The sequence below is a fragment of the Haliotis rufescens genome, unplaced genomic scaffold (assembly GCF_023055435.1).
Source record: "Haliotis rufescens isolate VD_foot unplaced genomic scaffold, xgHalRufe1.0.p SCAF_23, whole genome shotgun sequence".
NCBI classification, from domain to species: Eukaryota; Metazoa; Mollusca; class Gastropoda; order Lepetellida; family Haliotidae; genus Haliotis; species Haliotis rufescens.
The window spans coordinates 12361252-12380940 of NW_025963924.1; the positions used below are offsets into that span (position 1 = coordinate 12361252).

General features: G+C 41.3%; 1 protein-coding gene across 5 annotated transcripts in view; it reads right to left on the reverse strand.

The window, feature by feature from the left end:
- The window catches only part of LOC124133089 (GRAM domain-containing protein 4-like), a 78777-nt gene that overhangs the window by 14413 nt on the left and 44675 nt on the right, over nucleotides 1–19689 (reverse strand). For 4 of the 5 annotated variants that reach the window (XM_048401791.1, XM_048401793.1, XM_048401792.1 and 1 more), the window contains exons 3-15: nucleotides 15356–15554; nucleotides 14322–14442; nucleotides 11685–11800; nucleotides 9067–9226; nucleotides 8507–8532; nucleotides 8272–8363; nucleotides 6057–6148; nucleotides 4558–4606; nucleotides 3901–3975; nucleotides 2775–2818; nucleotides 2486–2595; nucleotides 1171–1325; nucleotides 841–970 (exon numbers count right to left, since the gene is read on the reverse strand). In XM_048401791.1, the coding sequence (XP_048257748.1) occupies nucleotides 841–970; nucleotides 1171–1325; nucleotides 2486–2595; nucleotides 2775–2818; nucleotides 3901–3975; nucleotides 4558–4606; nucleotides 6057–6148; nucleotides 8272–8363; nucleotides 8507–8532; nucleotides 9067–9226; nucleotides 11685–11800; nucleotides 14322–14442; nucleotides 15356–15554 (1369 nt within the window). The remainder of the gene's footprint in view (nucleotides 1–840; nucleotides 971–1170; nucleotides 1326–2485; nucleotides 2596–2774; nucleotides 2819–3900; nucleotides 3976–4557; nucleotides 4607–6056; nucleotides 6149–8271; nucleotides 8364–8506; nucleotides 8533–9066; nucleotides 9227–11684; nucleotides 11801–14321; nucleotides 14443–15355; nucleotides 15555–19689) is intronic. The other variant, XM_048401795.1, reaches the window with a different exon arrangement.

Genomic DNA, 19689 nt, shown 5'->3' on the forward strand with positions numbered 1-19689 from the left:
ATCAACTCACCTGGTACAGGACATTCAACAGGTGTTCGTTGGATTAACTCACCTGGTACAGGACATTCAACAGGTGTTCGTTGGATCAACTCACCTGGTACAGACATTCAACAGGTGTTCGCTGGATCAACTCACCTGGTACAGACATTCAACAGGTGTTCGCTGGATCAACTCACCTGGTACAGACATTCAACAGGTGTTCGTTGGATCAACTCACCTGGTACAGACATTCAACAGGTGTTCGTTGGATCAACTCACCTGGTACAGACATTCAACAGGTGTTCATGGGATCAACTCACCTGGTACAGACATTCAACAGGCGTTTGTTGGATCAACTCACCTGGTACAGACATTCAACAGGTGTTCATTGGATCAACTCACCTGGTACAGACATTCAACAGGCGTTTGTTGGATCAACTCACCTGGTACAGGACATTCAACAGGTGTCTCTTGGATCAACTCACCTGGTACAGGACATTCAACAGGCATTTGTTGGATTAACTCACCTTGTACAGACATTCAACAGGTGTTCATGGGATCAACTCACCTGGTACAGACATTCAACAGGTGTTCGTTCGATCAACTCACCTGGTACAGGACATTCAACAGGCGTTCGTTGGATCAACTCACCTGGTACAGGACATTCAACAGGTGTTCGTTGGATCAACTCACCTGGTACAGGACATTCAACAGGTGTTCGCTGGATCAACTCACCTGGTACAGAACATTCAACAGGTGTTCGTTGGATCAACTCACCTGGTACAGGACATTCAACAGGTGTTCGCTGGATCAACTCACATGGTACAGGACATTCAACAGGCGTTTGTTGGATCAACTCACCTGGCAGGGGACACTCGCTGGGGGGAAGAGTGAACAGCTCACAGAAGGACCGATCATCAGTGGACATACTGTCCCCAGCACTCTCCCGCTTCTCGTCCCCGCTGTCCGGGCGACTGGACGGAAGAATGTACTGTGGAAAGCAAACACATTTGTCCATAACTGCTTCCCTGAATAGAAGGCATAGATCGATATGATTGAGCCATAAATCAATATGCCTATAAGGTAATTACACAGCATCAGCAGCGATACGTAGCAGCCTGTTTCTAGGTCCTGTCCAATCAAAATTATTCAACTCCACAGCCATTGTGGACATCTGATCCCCACTCTCACCCGGTTAAGCTCGGTCTTCATGTTGCGCTTCTCGTACTCGGCGTCAGTGGGCAGGTTGAGCCACATCTGGTGGGAGGTGTCGTACTTCTGGCGGAGCCGGGGGAACCGCAGATACATGAAGTCCACCAGGAACAGCTTGACGCCCATCAGTAAACCTGGAACATCGACTTCTTGTAGTGAACCTCCCACAGCAGATCAGGGGTCATGCATTGCAACACAGCACATATGTCTATATACCTCATGTTGGATGGAAACCTCAGAAAATAATTGAGACAGCCTGAATGTGGACATTGGATTTGTTTCAATGAATGAGAATGTGGATTCTTTCAGAGGATGAAGATGTGGAATCTTTCATTCTTTCAGAGGGCTAGGATTTGATGAGGACTAATAATAATAATAATAATAATAGTAATAATTAATGTCGATAAGTATTCTTTCATAGGCAAAAGATGTGGATCTTTTCAGAGGATATAATTGTGGATTCCATCATGAGACGAGTATGTGGATCTTTTGACAGGATGTCAAATCTTTCCCTACCTTTTTTTTCAACTAAGCCTCTATGAGGCCATAACAAATTATTTGATTTCATCCGATTGCCTTCTTATTTGATGAAATACCCCATCTTCCCACCACCAAACATTCATGCTTCACATGAATCATATCTGTCCACAGTTAATGTACACAGACACCTTGAACAAACAGTTGGAAAAATGCCTCCCGCCACTCATGCTTGAAACATTTGGAGGGAAATCAAATAAGTAATTTATTGTGGCCTAATAACCTTTTTCCGTCATGCTTCTGTGTTGCCATAATATTCCCCATGAGTTTACCAGTCCGTGCAAAAATTGCTTGTCATAAGAGGCGACAATGCTTGTCATAAGAGGCGACTATGCTTGTCGTAAGAGGCGACTATGCTTGTCGTAAGAGGCGACTATGCTTGTCATAAGAGGCGACTATTGGGATCGTGTGGTCAGGTTCGCTGACTTGGTTGATGCATGTCATTGTATCCCAAATGCGTGAAGTGATGCTCATGATGTCAATCACTGTATTTTCTTGTCCAGACTCAATTATTAACAAACCGCCGTTATATTGCTGGAATATTGCTGAGTGTGGCATTAAACAACAAACAATCAATTTTTTTTAGTATACTTGGACGAACATGGCGCTAAGCAACTTTTTCAGAAGAGTTTAGTGAAGCAGATGGACTGTTATTTTAGCTGAGCATACCAGACCAAACAGAATATGACTAGACTCAGGCTTCAGACCAGTGACTAAAGCCACAGACTGGTATACCAGGTTCCTGACCTCTTCTTACCTCCACAGTAAAACAGGTTGGTAGCTGGGAATATACAGGACACCACGGCACTGAGGAACATCATAAAAAACAACTGCTTTGATGCCGGTGGGTGTCGCCATGTCAGCATACTACAAGACAAGAAATGAGTCAAGACTTTCAGTAACAATATTTCGCAACCTACATAAACACAGAAGGGCATCCTTGTTGATTTGATTTAATTGATTTGGTTCAACGTGTCCAAAAACGGATGTGCCTAAAATAGACATTTGGTCGTATGTCATTCTGACATTTTTTTCATGATCGTTACCTTTTGATTTTTTCCAGACTGTCGGCAAAAGCACCAAGAAAGTTCTGCAAATAACAAAAGATTATTCAGGTATGCGTGACATCATAGTTTCATCTATCAGTTTCGTAATTTACTTGGAATTTATTATCTCTGAGGCTACTTGACCAGGATTTGAAGTTTGTGTGATGTGGCATGTTTCAGCCTTTTACACATTATCAGGATTGCATCGTTGGATCGCAATTGTTTTCTTCTTTATTCAAGTATCGATCACAGTCGCACACTAAGTAAAAAATATTGATACTTATCACAAATGTTTGCTTTAATAAGTGTTACACCAAACACTAATTAGTGGTGTAAATTAACAGTGAAAAAGTAAATATTTTCATCCATTGCGCCATACTTGCCGCTACCAACTGTAAATTATCAGTGTGCCAGGTATTTGGCTATCCTGTCTATGAAAAAGATGGCCTACGCACCACAGATAAGAGCACATGCAAGTATCGTGATACGTATCATATCGCACAATTGGTGTTAACATCCCAGCTCAGCAGCAATAGGTCTCAAGTATGCACTATATCTCATGCCTCCGATGACTGGTTAGCTCACCTGTACTTTCCAAGGTATGTCTCAAGCCTCCGATGACTGGTTAGCTCACCTGTACTTTCCGAGCTATATCTCAAGCCTCCGATGACTGGTTAGCTCACCTGTACTTTCCGAGCTATATCTCAAGCCTCCGATGACTGGTTAGCTCACCTGTACTTTCCGAGGTATATCTCAAGCCTCCGATGACTGGTTAGCTCACCTGTACTTTCCGAGGTATATCTCAAGCCTCCGATGACTGGTTAGCTCACCTGTACTTTCCGAGCTAAATCTCATGCCTCCAATGACTGGTTAGCTCACCTGTACTTTCCGAGCTATATCTCAAGCCTCAGATGACTGGTTTAGCTCACCTGTACTTTCCGAGCTACATCTCAAGCCTCTGATGACTGGTTAGCTCACCTGTACTTTCCGAGCTATATCTCAAGCCTCAGACGACTGGTTAGCTCACCTGTACTTTCCGAGCTATATCTCAAGCCTCAGATGACTGGTTAGCTCACCTGTACTTTCGGGGCTTTATCTCACGCCTCAGATGACTGTGTTAGCTCACCTGTACTTTCCGGGCCACCTGCAGCACCAGATTGAACTTGTCAGACACACCCAGGTCTCTGTTGTCATCAGCTTCCTGAAATAAAACTTAAAATTTAAAAAAATGCTAATTTGTATTTGCTTGAGAAACAGGACAGACTTTTTTCAATTTCTTGGTTTCAAGATGTTTGTGTAAAAATTGCTTATTGGTAGGTGGGGAAAAAAACACAAAACAGGGCATTTGGATTTTTTGTTTCATTATGTGAATAAAACCTGTTTTTTCCTTTCTGTGAATAAAACCTTGAAGTGTTGGTTATACAAGTCTAGATTGTCTTGCAGCTAACTTAAAACCTTGAACATAGCAGAAAAAAAAGAACAATTTTTTTTTCTCATTTTTTTCAGGTTGGAATATCCACACTCCAATGTTTGAACAAGATTGGCTGGGGTAAGTATTCCTGTTCAAATCTTATCAATGGACATAAATATATCATAGCAAGGGTCACAAAGAATGGGCCCAAAATCAGAAACCATCGTAACAATGGGAGACAAATACACAGGTCCTTATAACAGCTAGCCTTCCTCACTGGCAACTCAGTGTGTCCGTGACTATAAATATTCATGGTGTATGTGAGGAGTGTCCTACAACTCCAGCTTTACCATGGAAGAACTACACACTCACCTTTTCCTCATCAGCTGGATCAAAGAAGTTGAAATTCACATTCCATCCTCTGGAAAAGAGCATGTTACAACTGAGAGAAGAGTCTGTAAAATCCCTATAGACGCCCGATATTATGTTTACCAGGGGCATATAGACCATAGATTCTGTGAGTGAGTGAGTTTGGTTTAACGCCGCTTTTAACAATATTCAAGTTATATCGTGGCGTGTCAGCTTAATGTGGGAGGAAAGCCCGAAGTGATGCAGGTCTCAGACGTTTACCACTTCGGTGAAACCCACGAGCACGGGTATGGTGCTGACAAACCTAGAAACATAATTGGGGCTAACCAGGATTCGAACCCACAATCATAGGTTTCTGGCGTGCCCAAGAGACACAACTCTGCACAGCGAATCGCGGCGCCTTAGACGACTAGGCCACCCATGCCCCCTCCATAGATTCTGTGTGAAACAGTCTGTTTGTTTGTTTGTTGTTTAACACCGCACTCAGCAATATGATGGTGGTCTCTAAATAATCAAGTCTGGACCAGACAATCCAGTGATTGATATCATGAGCATCGATCTACAAAATTGGGATATGATGACGTGTATCAACCAAGTCAGCGAGCCTAAACCACCAGATTCCGTTAGTCGCCTCTTACGACAAGCATAGTCGCCTGTTACAGCAGGCATGGGTTGCTTAAGACCTATTCTACCCCGGATCTTCAAAGGTCGATTCTGTGTGAAACAGTGTGTGATACTTCATGTAACTAACATGATTAGTAGGTGTTCAATGACAGGTTCTTAGTAATTAAAGCTCTGATTACAAAGGACAGAAATTTTGTCCCCTGCATATTGTAATATCTGTCTATTGTGACACCTGTATTACCACAGACGCCTGTGTATTGTGACACCACTTCGGTGAAACACCTGTATTGTCATCTCCGAAGTAACCTAGTTAGATCTACTTGTCATTCACACAAAGTTCGGTCACAATTTACTCTTCTTTTTTTTTATTTCTGGACGATGTCGCTACAAATATATACTTAACCTCAAACCAAAGTGAAATGTTATTTCCTTGTACTAAAAATGGACAACGGGAAACCCTTATGGTAACAGACAAGCTGACTTCAATAAAAAATACACTTATTTGAATATCGCCAGTGTTTTGTTCAACAACAAAAATGTATGTGGTATGTGTCTCACCTGTGTATTGTGACACCTGTATTACCAGGGACACCTGTATTGTCTCACCTGTGTAGTGTCTCAACTGTCTATTGTGACACCTGTATTATCAGAGACACCTGTATAGTCTCGCCTGTGTATAGTCTCACCTGTCTATTGTGACACCTGTATTATCAGAGACACCTGTATAGTCTCGCCTGTGTATAGTCTCACCTGTCTATTGTGACACCTGTATTATCAGAGACACCTGTATAGTCTCGCCTGTGTATAGTCTCACCTGTCTTTTGTGACACCTGTATTATCAGAGACACCTGTATTGTCTCACCTGTGTATTTTCTCACCTGTATCTAAGGTAGTTGATGAACATCCTGAAGGTGAAACAGAACAGCATGACCGGGAGGAAGCATCCCACCCACACTGAGTACATGTACACCTGAAAATATACCCATATACACAAATACACAGCTGATCTGGATCTCTGCCCACAACAAAGTGAACTCTTCCAGACCTACACTGTCATTTACAGTCACTTGACTTGCTATTTAATTCTATGTAACATGTGCCATAATTAGCATCATATTCTTATCAGACCGCCTCCGTGGTCTAGTGGTAGAGCGTCCGCCCGGAGAGCTGAAGGTCTGGGGTTCGATCCCCGACCGCGTCATACCAAAAGACATTAAAAGATGGTACTTGTTGTTACCCTGTCTGGCGCTTGGCATTAAGGGGCTAAAACAAGGACTGGTCGGCTCGAAGTCAGCATACTGTGTCTGAGTGGGGTATGAATGTTAAACTGCGGCATGGTATCTCAGTGAGCTAGCACTATAAATCGGCATCAGTCCGGACTAGTACAAGCAGCCACACAAACACACACACGTACATGCACGTCGCTATATAAGTGCAATAATCTTGGACGCAACGTTAAACTCCATTTCACCTCACCTCACCTCATATTCTTATCATCAAAAGCTCCTGATACAACACTTTCAATATGCCTGATGGGTGAAAGTCAAAGGCAGGGTAAAAACATCAAAATAGAGAAAGAAACATGGTATAGGATATTCTGCAATAGCTTGCACTGTTGCATGTCAAATTCCACAATGATGCATGAAGAAATGTTGAAGAAATGAATGAGTGGGTGAGTATGGTTTTACGTCGCCTTTAGCAATATTCCAGCAATATCACGGCGGGGGACACCAGGAGTGGACTTCACACATTGTACCCATGTCGGGAACCGAACCCTGGTTTTTAGTCTGTCTTACAGACCCTGATACAAATATATCAAAAACAGACCATACAAGTCTATTATGTTTGGCAAGTCTAGATTACTGCAGTATCTGAAAATGAAGAAGTTCTCTGAACTCCTTTTTATTAGATTTGTATTAAGATGTGTTCATTTCAGAGACTAGATGATAGTCTACCGGGTCTTCAGCATGACAAGCGAACGCTTTAACCACTAATCTACCGACCCCCCCATGAAGAAATGGGTACAAATTACATTTTCAATCATGGCCTCGGGTTATGATTACTGTAGCTCACCTACATCAGTTTAGAATGTCACCAAAAACACTCAATTAACAAAAGCTGCTGTCAGTATTGATGTTCCAAGAGTACCTATGAATATTCTCATGAAAGTCCTTAAGATCTGAGCCAATTATGATGTCACCGTAAGAAGAAACAAAGTTCAGCTTCCTGTGTCTTGCAGTTTAATTCAATATCAGAGCAAAAAATACATGTTGAAAATTTGATCATACTTAAAAACAATGCAAAATATGGAACATGTTTTGGGTCCCACTACCAACTAACATATCACAAATTTCATTACACTTTGAAAACAAATGGTTGAGGAATGGATTGTTGGCAGCCATGATGGAAAATCTGATACAAACCTCGTGAACAAATTTTGGTGTCAACATTGACAGGAACAAACATGGGAAGCTTCATTCATCCTATAATGTTTACAACAGATGATGAAAGATTCTTCATATTTTCCAATATTTTCCATATGTAATCTTAGAGAAGACATTTTAAGTTTTTGATAAATTCCAAGATGGCGACCTGGTGGCCATATTGAAATTGCAATTTTGATGCATTGAACTTGAATCCTCTTATAGTAACAAACATCCACATCTCTGACAACGATGGATTACTTACGATGACAGAAGATCACATGGTTTTTCAGGGCAGGTGAGCTAAAATCGTATTCGTGGCACCAAAAGTATACGATAACAATTGATTGACTTTCTTCAAGAAATGATAAATCTATAATGTTTATATTTTAGCTGCATTTTACATATTCAAAGAAGCCTTTTGTGAGCGAAAAAACATATTTGCCCATCAACATAACCTAAACATCATAATATAAAATGCATTTATTTCCAATGATTTCACACATCATCCACATAGCAATCTATGTTGATGAGCCTATTTTTAGATGATAACTGTGTTGACAATGCCCTTTCAATTTGTTTCAAAACTATTAACAAAGTAACTCAACCAAAATATATATGCTGATCTACAAAAAAAGAAATGACAGACAAGCAGTGCATGTGTACTTACAATAAAGACAATGAGAGTGTATGGTGGTGATTTCCAGGTGAGCAAATCGTAGACGCCTCGTGCCGTTGACAAATAGGGCTTTGCCTCGGTGCCTGTTACACACAAAACACTTCTCAAGCAATGATGTCATTGAGGAATCACATTCAAGTAACAGAAACTGTTTCTAATAATGCAAAGACCAGAAAGGTTCTTGAAATGAGAAATGAAATTCTAGATACATAGTTATGGTACTCACCAAAGCGTTTGATATTGTCCTTTAATCTGAAACAAAAGACAAAGATATTACCATGAGTGAGTGTCGATCCATATCTCTGCTGCCTGTAAATTAACAACAAAACAGATACAGTTTATGGTTGTTGGTTGGTTTGTTGTTTAACGCCGCAATATTCCAGCTATATGACATCGGTCTGAAAATAATGGAGTCTGGACCAGACAATCCAGTGATTGACAAATGAGCATCGATCCACGCAATTGGAATACGATGACATGCATCAACCAAGTCAGCGAGCCTGACCACCCGATCCCGTTAATTGCCTCTTACGACAAGCATAGTCACCTTTTATGGCAAGCATGGGTTGTTGAAGACCTATTCTACCCCGGATCTTAACAGGTTCAGAGGTTGGCTGACCTACATCATCACAGGCTGCCCTCCCACTTTATGCTGACATCCATCATAAATTAAAATATTGTTCAAATGGCGTAAGGACCTAGTTCCGTCATTGACATAAGCCATCGACGTGCTACTGATTGTTTCCACTGATACAACTATAATGGATGGACTGAGGTCATATCTACTTTTTGACAGTGAGCGGGTCCCCGTCGGGGTCCTCGTCCTGTTCCTGGTCGGGGACTTCAGAGAAGTCGTCCATGACATCGTAGACAACTTTCATCACCGCCTCCCACATTCGGTCATACCAGCTCCGCTTCTTGGGAGGTATACTTGGCTCGCTCGCATCTGGGAACACAGGTCATGGAATAATAAGCCAACAGACTCCGATATCTCAACGAAATGTAACCATTAAGATAAGATATTGGTCAACTTTTTGGATAGGCATTAAGAAGTTGGAGTATGAGTAAGGATAAGAATTTATGGATGAACAACTTGTTTGATAACCTGTGGGCTGAAGCTCACCTGCACTCTTGCCAAGTACAATATTCCTATCAAAATGGACACAAAGTTCAATCACAATTTCAATGGGACCCAAATCTTCAGAAAAACAACATATATCGTTGTTCTTAATAATCTAAAGAGTTCGCAATGATACATGTGTAAATACAATATCAATCATTGCCTCTGGAAGATGATCTCAATGTGCAGTGAAGCAGTCACAAAATGAATTGAACTCTCTGATTCACATTTATTGACCAGTCAGAATGAAAGATTCATCACTGTCATGGCAGACTAATGACATCGCTGTGCAGAGTTGCATCCCTTGGGCACGCCAGGAACCTATGATTGTGGGTTCGAATCTCAGTTTGCCCCAATTATGTTTCTAGGTTTGTCAGCACCATACCCGTGCTCGTGGGTTTCACCGAAGTGGTAAACGTCGGAGATCTGCATCACTTGGGGCTTTCCTCCCACATCAAGCTGACACGCCATGATATAACTGGAATACTGTGAAAAGCGGCGTTAAACCCAACTCACTCACTCACTCACTATTTAATATGCAAAGGGGCAGTGTGATGGGCAAAAATGAGGATTTCAATAAGGCTGCAGGAAAATGTGTTTTTTAGAGACACCATCGGAGGATCATCTTGCATCAAAGGCAACGTTCAGAATCGACAACACACAATGGCAATTAAACTCACATGAACCTTAGGTTCAAATGAGCTAAAACTACAGAATGACATGAAAAAGTAAACTGAACATATGTAACACTTAAAAATCAAACATGACACAAACAATAAAAAAAACAAAAAAACAACAAACATGACCCAACAACAGGCAAAGAACAAATGAAACCATATTTCCATATTCCAAACCTCGTGTAGACAAGAAGTAAACAAGAAGCGACCCACATGCAACATACACGCCCATTTTTGTATATTATAGGATATCTAATCTAATGAACAGTTACTCCGACCAAACATAAATACCGGTACTAATGATGATGACACTACTTTAATATTGAGACCCGCGAAGATCTGGGGTAGACTAAGTCTTCAGCAACCCAGGCTTGCTGTAAAAAGCGACTCTGCTTGTCGTAAGAGGCGACTTGCTGTCTTGGTTGATGCATGTCACTGATTCCAATTGTGTGGATCGAAGCTCACGATGTCAATCACTGGATTGTCTGGCCCAGACTTGATTATTTCCAGACCACCGTCATATAGCTGGAATATTGCTGAGTGCGGTGTAAAACAACAAACAAACTTTAATATTGAACAGGAATGTTCTCAGGATTAGAAATACCGGTATATCTCTTCCTTATAAACTTTTAAAGAAGATAAGGATAACGAAAGTTTTTCAACAATGCAATTTTTGTACAGATATAATTGCTCATGTTTGGGCACCAAACTTGGTGTCACATTTCACAAAAAGAATCACAGAAATATGCTCCGCATAAAGTGAAATTTTGGAAAAGATTATTTCAGGGTTGATGACTTGTCCCTAACTCCACTGTACGAGGATTAAAAATGACTGAATGTATTTAAATCAAATATATTAAATCGTCTTAACAATTTGAAACATATAAATAGAAGTCAAAGGATTCTTTTTCATAAGTATAAAATTGAAAGGAAGTATTTAGGTGGTTTCTACTCCAGGAGAAAGCCTCAAGGACCACAGGGCCCTCTTCTAATTCAACACTGATCTCTTTTATGTCTTATCCAAACAATGTCCTTAAGCTTCTTTCTGTCCCAGCCCCATCTTCCTGAGGCAAGGGAGTTAACTGACTATAAGAGTCCAGTTTCCACCCTTGCCGAACAAGGCTGCAATTATGGAGTTAATATTTTTGCTGGACTAACGAGTCTATGTATAGTCCAAATCAAAATCTCGTAACAAAATCGACATCAACTTGCCTGGCAGATTTCGGTTGATTGCAGGATTTGCAAAGCATGTGTACTGACAACTTAGTGTCAAGAGATATTTTTGAAATCTTTTCATGTTTTTAATCAAGGTGCTCACTTGATTTGATACATTTCGCGAAATCAGACTATCGATTATCGATCAGAGAGGGTGACGATATTTTTTTAAAAGCAGATGCAAGTGATATGAGAATTTGAATCTGAATGGTCAATAGAAGGGACATAGACATGATAGAAGGGACATAACTCGTAATAGTCACTAGTGGCATTATGATCCAGCCCAGAAATTCCAGCCTTGTTCGGCAAGGATGGAAAGAGGACTTTTACAGTCCGTGGACTCTCTTGCCTCGGAAAGACGACCCAGACCCGACAACACAAACATGCCTTACAGACGTGACACCAATCACCTATGTTGTCCTCCTCGGTAATCTCGACGCCAGGCTCCACCTCCGCAGTCAGTCGCCGCCGCTCAGCATCAGACTTGCTGCGCTGAACCTTCCGAGACCTAGCAATACACAGTACGTAAGTATAACAAAAGTAATATTTGGAATAACACTTTCTCAGTAAAGTACAGGGGCGGTCGGGTAGCCTAGTTGTTAAAGCGTTCCCTCGTCACGCCGAAGACCCGGGTTCGATTCCCGACATGGGTACAATGTGTGAAACCCATTTCTGGTGTCCCCCGCTGTGATATTGCTGGAATATTGCTAAAAGCGGCGTAAAACCATACTCACTCACTCACTCACTCACTCACTCACTCACTCAGTAAAGTACAGATTCTAGTACTTTTGGGGGTAGAGTCCCATCCGGCATTCGAGTGAAAGCCTGAGTGGGTTATATAGCCGACTTTGTGTGCTTGCGATTAGGTGCCTCACTCTGGCAGTGTAGGTTCGAATTCCGGACGGGACTAAACCCAAATAAGTATGAGAATCTGTACTTTACTGAGAAAGTGTTATCCCAAATATAACATTTCTTACATTTGAACATTTGTGTTCACAGCAAGTATGTATCTTATGGAGTTTTCACAAGGTAATATTCCTAGTCTCTATGTGACTATACTTGTCATAAGAGGCAACTAATGGGATGGGGTGGTCAGGCTCGCTGACTTGGTTGATGCATGCCATCAAACTAATTTGTGTGGATCGATGCTCATGATGTCAATCACTTGATTATCATGTCCAGATTATTTACAGACTGCCGTCATATCGCTGGAACATTACTGAGTTTGGCATTAAACAACAAACCAAACTCTTTACACGATTGATCAAATCGACAATAGAGACTTTCCATGGTAACCTGCCACTATATTATGTCTACCATGTTGATGGTGACACTATGAGAATAGACTAAATTTGGTTACCATCACCTTTTCAAAATTGAAATGATCATGAGTTTCAGATTTCCTAAATATTATGTTAAGTAAATATTTCTTAAAAGGAGGTAACTCTAAAGAGCCTAATCACTAATGTGATGCCTGTATGTTTTTTTGGTGTGGCTTCAAAAACAAAGTAATGTTTTTGTGCCCACAGACACTTTCTTGGTGAAAGCTCAGCTTTAATATTACTTCACTCACTCTCTGTTGTTGGTTGGTTTGTTGTTTAACGCCGCACTCAGCAATATTCCAGCTATATGACGGTGGTCTGTAAATAATCGAGTCTGGACCAGACCACCCAGTGATTAATATCATGAGCATCGATCCACGCAATTGGGACCAATGACATGCATCAACCAAGTCAGCGAGCCTGACCACCCGATCCCGTTAGTCGCCTTTTACGACAAGCAAAGTCACCTTTTACGGCAAGCATCGGTTGCTGAAGACCTATTCTACCCCGGTATCTTCACGGGTGCTGAAGCATCAGAGAGATGTAGATGTGAACGGTGGGCATCATGCAACATCACCATCATTACAAAATGTCTGACATTTCAGCTCAGTTCATGGGGCATGATACTGCTACAGGTGACAACACTCCTTCATGAGAAGCTACTGTCAGGCTACTATAGGCTACTATCAGGCTGCTCTCAATGATCTAGTGGTAGAGCGTACGCCCAGATAGCGGAAGGTTCGGGGTTCGATCACCAATAGACGTTAAAAGATGGTACTTGTTGTTACCCTGTCTGGCACTCGGCATTGAGGGGCTAAAACAAGGAAAGGTTGGCTTGGAGTCAGTATACTGTGTCTGAATGTAGTATTCATGTTAAACTGCGGCATGGTATCTCAGTGGGCTATCACTATGAATTGGCATCAGTCCAGACTAGCACACGCAGCCACACGAGCATGCACATCACTATACAAGTGCAATAATCTTGGATCTGATGTTAAACCCCATATCACCTCACCTGTCAGGCTACTGTCAGCAACTTCAGGCTACTAAAGGCTACTGTCAGGCAACTTCAGGCTACTAAAGGCTACTGTCAGGCAACTTCAGGCTACTGCGTGCACCTAAAGGCTACTGTCAGACAACTTCAGGCTACTAAAGGCTACTGTCAGGCAACTTCATGCTATTAAAGGCTACTGTCAGGCTACTAAAGGCAACTTCAGGCTACTTCATGCAACTAAAGGCTACTGTCAGACAACTTCAGGCTACTAAAGGCTACTGTTAGGCAACTTCATGCTATTAAAGGCTACTGTCATGCTACCTCAGGCTACTGTCAGGCTACTTTAGGCTACTACCAGGCTACTGTCAGTCTATAATAGGCTACTGTCCTGCTACCTCAGGCTACTGTCACTGTTTACCTGCTCAGAATACTGCTAGATAGAATCAACAAGGCCATGAATACAGAAACATATGTGGTCTGTGTACTAAATTCTGCCATGTATTCAAAGCCATTGCACAAATACACCTGTAGCATAACATAACCATAGACTGCCAGTATCTGGACTGTGTCACTCGGTTAAGCTCTTGGGGTCACAGTGCAGCTGTTGCCATTCCTTCTGTGTGTGTCAGCAGGGTGTCGTTCCCCTTCCTCACAACCTGTTCAGTTCATCAGTTTATGGGGGGGCGGAGCCTTGTACTCTGTCGACCACTCACCGTTTCTTGTCCAAGGAGAAACATTTTTCCTCCAGCATTTCATTCCGATGTTTCTGGTATTCAAGCTCCTGGCGTAGTTTGTCGACAGACGACTTCTCGCGGTAGTCATGAAGCTCCGTTTCTGAAGTGAGATAATGGACACAGTTTACACAATTTGTTTCAGGGTTAGAAACTTACAGTTTTCTTCCACTAGTCCTTATAATGATAACATATAGCAAAACCCTTAAAAAGGGCAAATGTCTACTAGTCCTTATGATACCTTTACCATTGGACAGTTTGGCAAGGACTATAGGACTAGTGCAAATTTCTAATGCTGTGTTTGATTGTTAGCTGTTGTATACCGCACTGGCAGCACTTATCACTGGAGCCAGTAGATAAAAGAATCTGGACAAAGCATATCAGGGAATAATATCACATCACCAATTCTCATTTTGCCTTGTCTGTTACAAGTTGTCGTTTTTTGTTTAATGCCGCATTCAGCAATATTCCAGCTATATTAGGGTGGTCTGTGAACAATCAAGTCTGGACCAGACAATCCAGTGATTGACATTATGAGCATCGATCCACACATTTGGAATAGGATGACATGCATCAACCAAGTCAGCGAGCCTGACATTACGACGAAGCCTAAGCATTGTAGGAAAGGCGCTATTTTTTTAATCACCAATCAGTGACTCTTTAAGATGAGTGAATTGGTCTTAACGCCACTTTTAAGTATTCCAGTTATATCATGGTGGGTGAGCTTACTAGGGGAGGAAAGCCCAAAGTGATGTAGGTGTCAGACATTTACCACTTTGGCGAAAGCAACTAGCATGGGTATGCTGCTGACAAACCTAGAAACATATCGGGGCGAAGAAGGGGTTCGAACCACAATCATAGGTTCCTAGCGTACCAAAGGGACACAACTCGGCGCTACAATTGCGGGGCCTCAGACAACTGAGCCACCCGTGTCGCTTCTTATTTTTGGACAGTCACATTTTATAATATACACTCCAGGTAAGTGTGTAGACAATGGAAGTGAAAATCCCACTCACGTAGTGTCTGGTTTTCTATCATGACAGCCACGAGCTGTTCTTGAAGCTGATTGAGCTGTTGCTCAAACACTGTCCGCTCGTCGGCATCCTTGAACCCTGCCACGATGTCGGACATCTCGGACCCCTGTGGGCTGTGTGAGCCGGCTGACTGGAAGGACATGTCGTCCTCCTCATTGTCCGAATGTAGCACTTCAAACGTCTGAAACAGAAAGAAACAAGTATTTGTCACAAAGTGACGAAATGTCCCCCGCCAGTATATACACCATAGTACCAAATATGAAGACAATCCAGCGATTAGTTCTTGAGATATCGCGGCAACACCGTTTTCCAACTCCAAAAGCAGATTTGCCTGCTGTGACCTTGAAAATGGGCCTGCCTGTGGCTGGTAACTTTTCTGTTGGGCTGCATAAAAATTTGCTCCACCTGCCCAAATGTCTGGCAGATAATTTTAAGAGTACTTTTGTATTCATTTTTATCATAACTCCCTGTCAATTCATGTGATTTTGCATTATGTCAACTGACTTGAGATGCGATTTGTCTTTTAGTTTTGTGTGATTTGTCAATATTTATAATGTTTGAATGTGAGCAGGTAACTTTGAACATGGGCAGGCAACATTTATGGGTTACATGCCCCAATGTCTTGGGTTTTAAAATGATTTCAAACACTGTTAACAAGCGTTGTAAGTAAGTCTTTGAAAGGTATTTAAAAGTGATACACATAAGGAAGAGAATTTATGGATGTCAAGTTCCTTATATACTTACTTCTTCATGCACCTGATGAAGGAGTAAGTATATACTCCGAACGTTGTGTTCCTCATAGTTAAGAAGTTGACATCCATACATTTTTTTCCTTAAGCCTCGTGAGATTAATTTGTGTTTGTGTTGTTAAACACCACACACAGCTATATTCAAGCAATATGACGGTAGCCTCATAAATAATTGAGTGTGGATCAGACAATCCAGTGACTTATATTGTGAACAATGATCCACGCTGTCGTGGTACAATGACACACAATCACACAATCTCACAATCACACAATCTCGGACTACCCGAGCCATTTGGTTGCCTCTTACGACCAGCAGAAGTTGCTGGGGAGATAGAATCTAACATAGAATCCCCAAGGTGTGCATGTGCATGTGTGTGCGCATGTGCATGTGTGTGTGCGTGTGTGAGTGAGTGAGTATTGGCGCTTTCAGCAATATCATGGCGGGGAGACCAGAGTGAGTGAGTGAGTGAGTTCGGTTTAACGCCGCTTTTAACAGTATTCCAGTTATATCGCGGCGTGTCAGCTTAATGTGGGAGGAAAGCCCCAAGTGATGCAGGTCTCAGACGTTTACCACTTCGGTGAAACCCACGAGCACGGGTATGGTGCTGACAAACCTAGAAACATAATCGGGGCGAACCGGGATTCAAACCCACAATCATAGGTTTCTGGCGTGCCCAAGGGACGCAACTCTGCACAGCGAATCGCGGCGCCTTAGATGACTGGGCCACACGTGCCCCCGGGGAGACCAGAAATAGACTTCACATATTGTACCCATGTGGGGAATTGAGCCCAGGTCTTGGGCGTGACAGATGAACACTTTAACTGCTAGGCTACCCCACCGCCCCTGCTTGTGTACGAGTGTGTGTGTGTCTGTGTTTGAATGCGGTTACTTGTGACTGCAGCTTGACATTTTAGGCTCAAGTGAGTGAGTCGGATTTTACACTGCTTTTATCAAGTAACAAGCAACATCTCTTCAGAGGACACCAGGAATAGGCTTCACACTCAGTGCTCAAGTGCAGCGTGTGAAATAATATTTGAACATTCAGCCAGGTAGGCCAGTAAGGTTTTCACTAGTATGAGAAATCTGGTAGCAGAGAATGACAATTTATTGAACAAGATCTGAATTTCAATCTGTGTCAACATCAAAGAAGCTTCAACTTGTCAAGCATAACAAATATTACAGTGCATCCCTGATATCAGAAATAAGCCATTTAAAATCTAGCTACAGACTGTTTTGGCAGGAACTTTCTGTTTTCAGGCTAATCTAGATGTTATTTTCATTAGCCAGAAAGAAAACAAACTAGCCACGGGTTAATGGGCAGGCGCTTATTTTGCACTCTCTGGGGAATTGTGGGGAATCAATACTTGGTCTCCGGCAAGTAAACAGTCAACCATTAGCCTGACATTAAGTCCCAGAAAAATAGTTATCTTATCTAAAAATATATATCTACAAAATATAAAATAATATCCAAATGGAGCCCAGGGCAATGCTTAATTATCTGCTGAAGCAATGTAGACTTGACAAATCATTCTAGACTTGAGTCAGATTCCTTTCTTAATTTAATGGAGTGGTGGCGTAGCCTAGTGGTTAAAGTGTTCGCTTGTCACCCTGAAGATGCGGGTGTGATTCCTACATGGGTACAATGTGTGAAGCCCATTACTGGTGTCCCCTGCTGTGAAATTGCTGGAATATTGCTAAAAGCTATGTTAAACTATACTCACTCACTCATTCTCTCAAGGGTCTGGGCGATAAACTAGTTATCCCAGTGGCATAGCAACCATGTAGCACAAAAAGAAAGTGCTTACACTTTAAAACTGTTACAAAAATAAAATAAAATAAAATAAAATAAAATAAAATAAAATAAAATAAAATAAAATAAAATAAAATAAAATAAGATAAAATAAAATAAAATAAAATAAAATAAAATAATAAAATAGAATAGAATAAAATAGAATAAAATAAAATAAAATAAAATAAAATAAAATAAAATAAAATAAAATAAAATAAAATAAAATAAAATAAAATGTTGTTGTTTTTATTGTTACAATTCCTTTACCCTTTTTACAGCTTTTTTCCCTTACGCCAAATGGAATCTGTAGAGTGGATAATCTGGAGTGGTTATTCTCTTGCATTGACAATTTATATTTCATGAGGATATCTGAGTCTGATCACAATAATCAAACTGTTGCATACTTAAAATGTGTAATGTACAGAATGAGGTCAGGATATTTTGTGATATCCCTGTTTACATATGTTGCTCGAACCATGAAGATGGGCTGTAGAATAGGTCTTCAGCAACACGTGCTTGCCGTAAAAGGTGACTATGCATGTCGTAAGAGGCGACTAATGGGATCGGGAGGTCAGGCTCGCTGACTTGGTTGATGCATGTCATCGGTCCCAATTGCGTGGATCAATGCTCATGATGCAAAAATAAGTAACAGAGCTACAGATAAGCAGCATATTTGCGTAAAATACCCCCCCAAATGTACAGAAACGCACACATTAAATGAAGAACTAAAATGTACAAAAACAGCTTGCGTAAATACCCAATGAAGCTTTCTCAGCATGCGTACAAAGGAGCTAATTTCCGAAACACAATTACGAGCTAAATTACTTTCCGAGTAAAGCCTATATATTTAGAACATTATTTCATTTTATCTGAATCTTAAAATGTTTACTAATTTGGGGAAAAACCCAATAGAGTGATGAATAGATGAGTAAAAAAATATTGGTTACCCAAAGAAAAATGTAATAATCCTATTAAAATAGAAACCCTAGAGTAAAAACTCAATTGCTCAAAATGTTATCTGGAGCTCTGAAGTAATTCAATATGATTGCTTACACTTTAATTTCCCCAAGCTGTGCCCCTGTATCCCTCCATCACCCGTCAGTGTTGTAGATCTCACGTTACACAATGACAAACAACACTGTGTAACATATGATATGAGACTTGACTGTACATACACACAAACTGTACCAGGAATATAAGCCTATATCCTTCATTAGTAACTTATATTATTACTTGCCCGTGAAGAGATCACCCGTTTAATAAACATACAGCTTTATTACACATTGTGTAATACCAAAACGCGTGCTTATGTACTCTCGGAACACGTTTCACGAACAAATATTGAAAGCTCTCAACATCCCTTGGCGTATTCAACGACATTGTGTGTGGAGATGATAGATCACTGGGAGGAGCTTATGCACACTCGATGACCCCAGCAACCTTGTTGCTAGGCTGACGTCACATGGCATTGTTTCGCCGATGGATCTTGCAACAAAATTCAACAAATTACGTCATCGGGTATTGTGACGTGATTGTAAACTTTGAGGTGCAAGGCCCCATCCACAAGGCGGTCGTACTCTAGCGCAACGACAGTCGTTAGTCTAAGTTAAATTATGTGAGTTGTGATAGCCTTAGCACTACGATCATTTTGTGGGACGAACGCCTGAATTCTAAAGGTGGACCATTGTATGATATTAAATTCATACGTTTCAACTTTTGATTGTTTGAAGTATTATTCTGTTAAACTCAATTGGATTATGCCATGGATCGTGTAGGT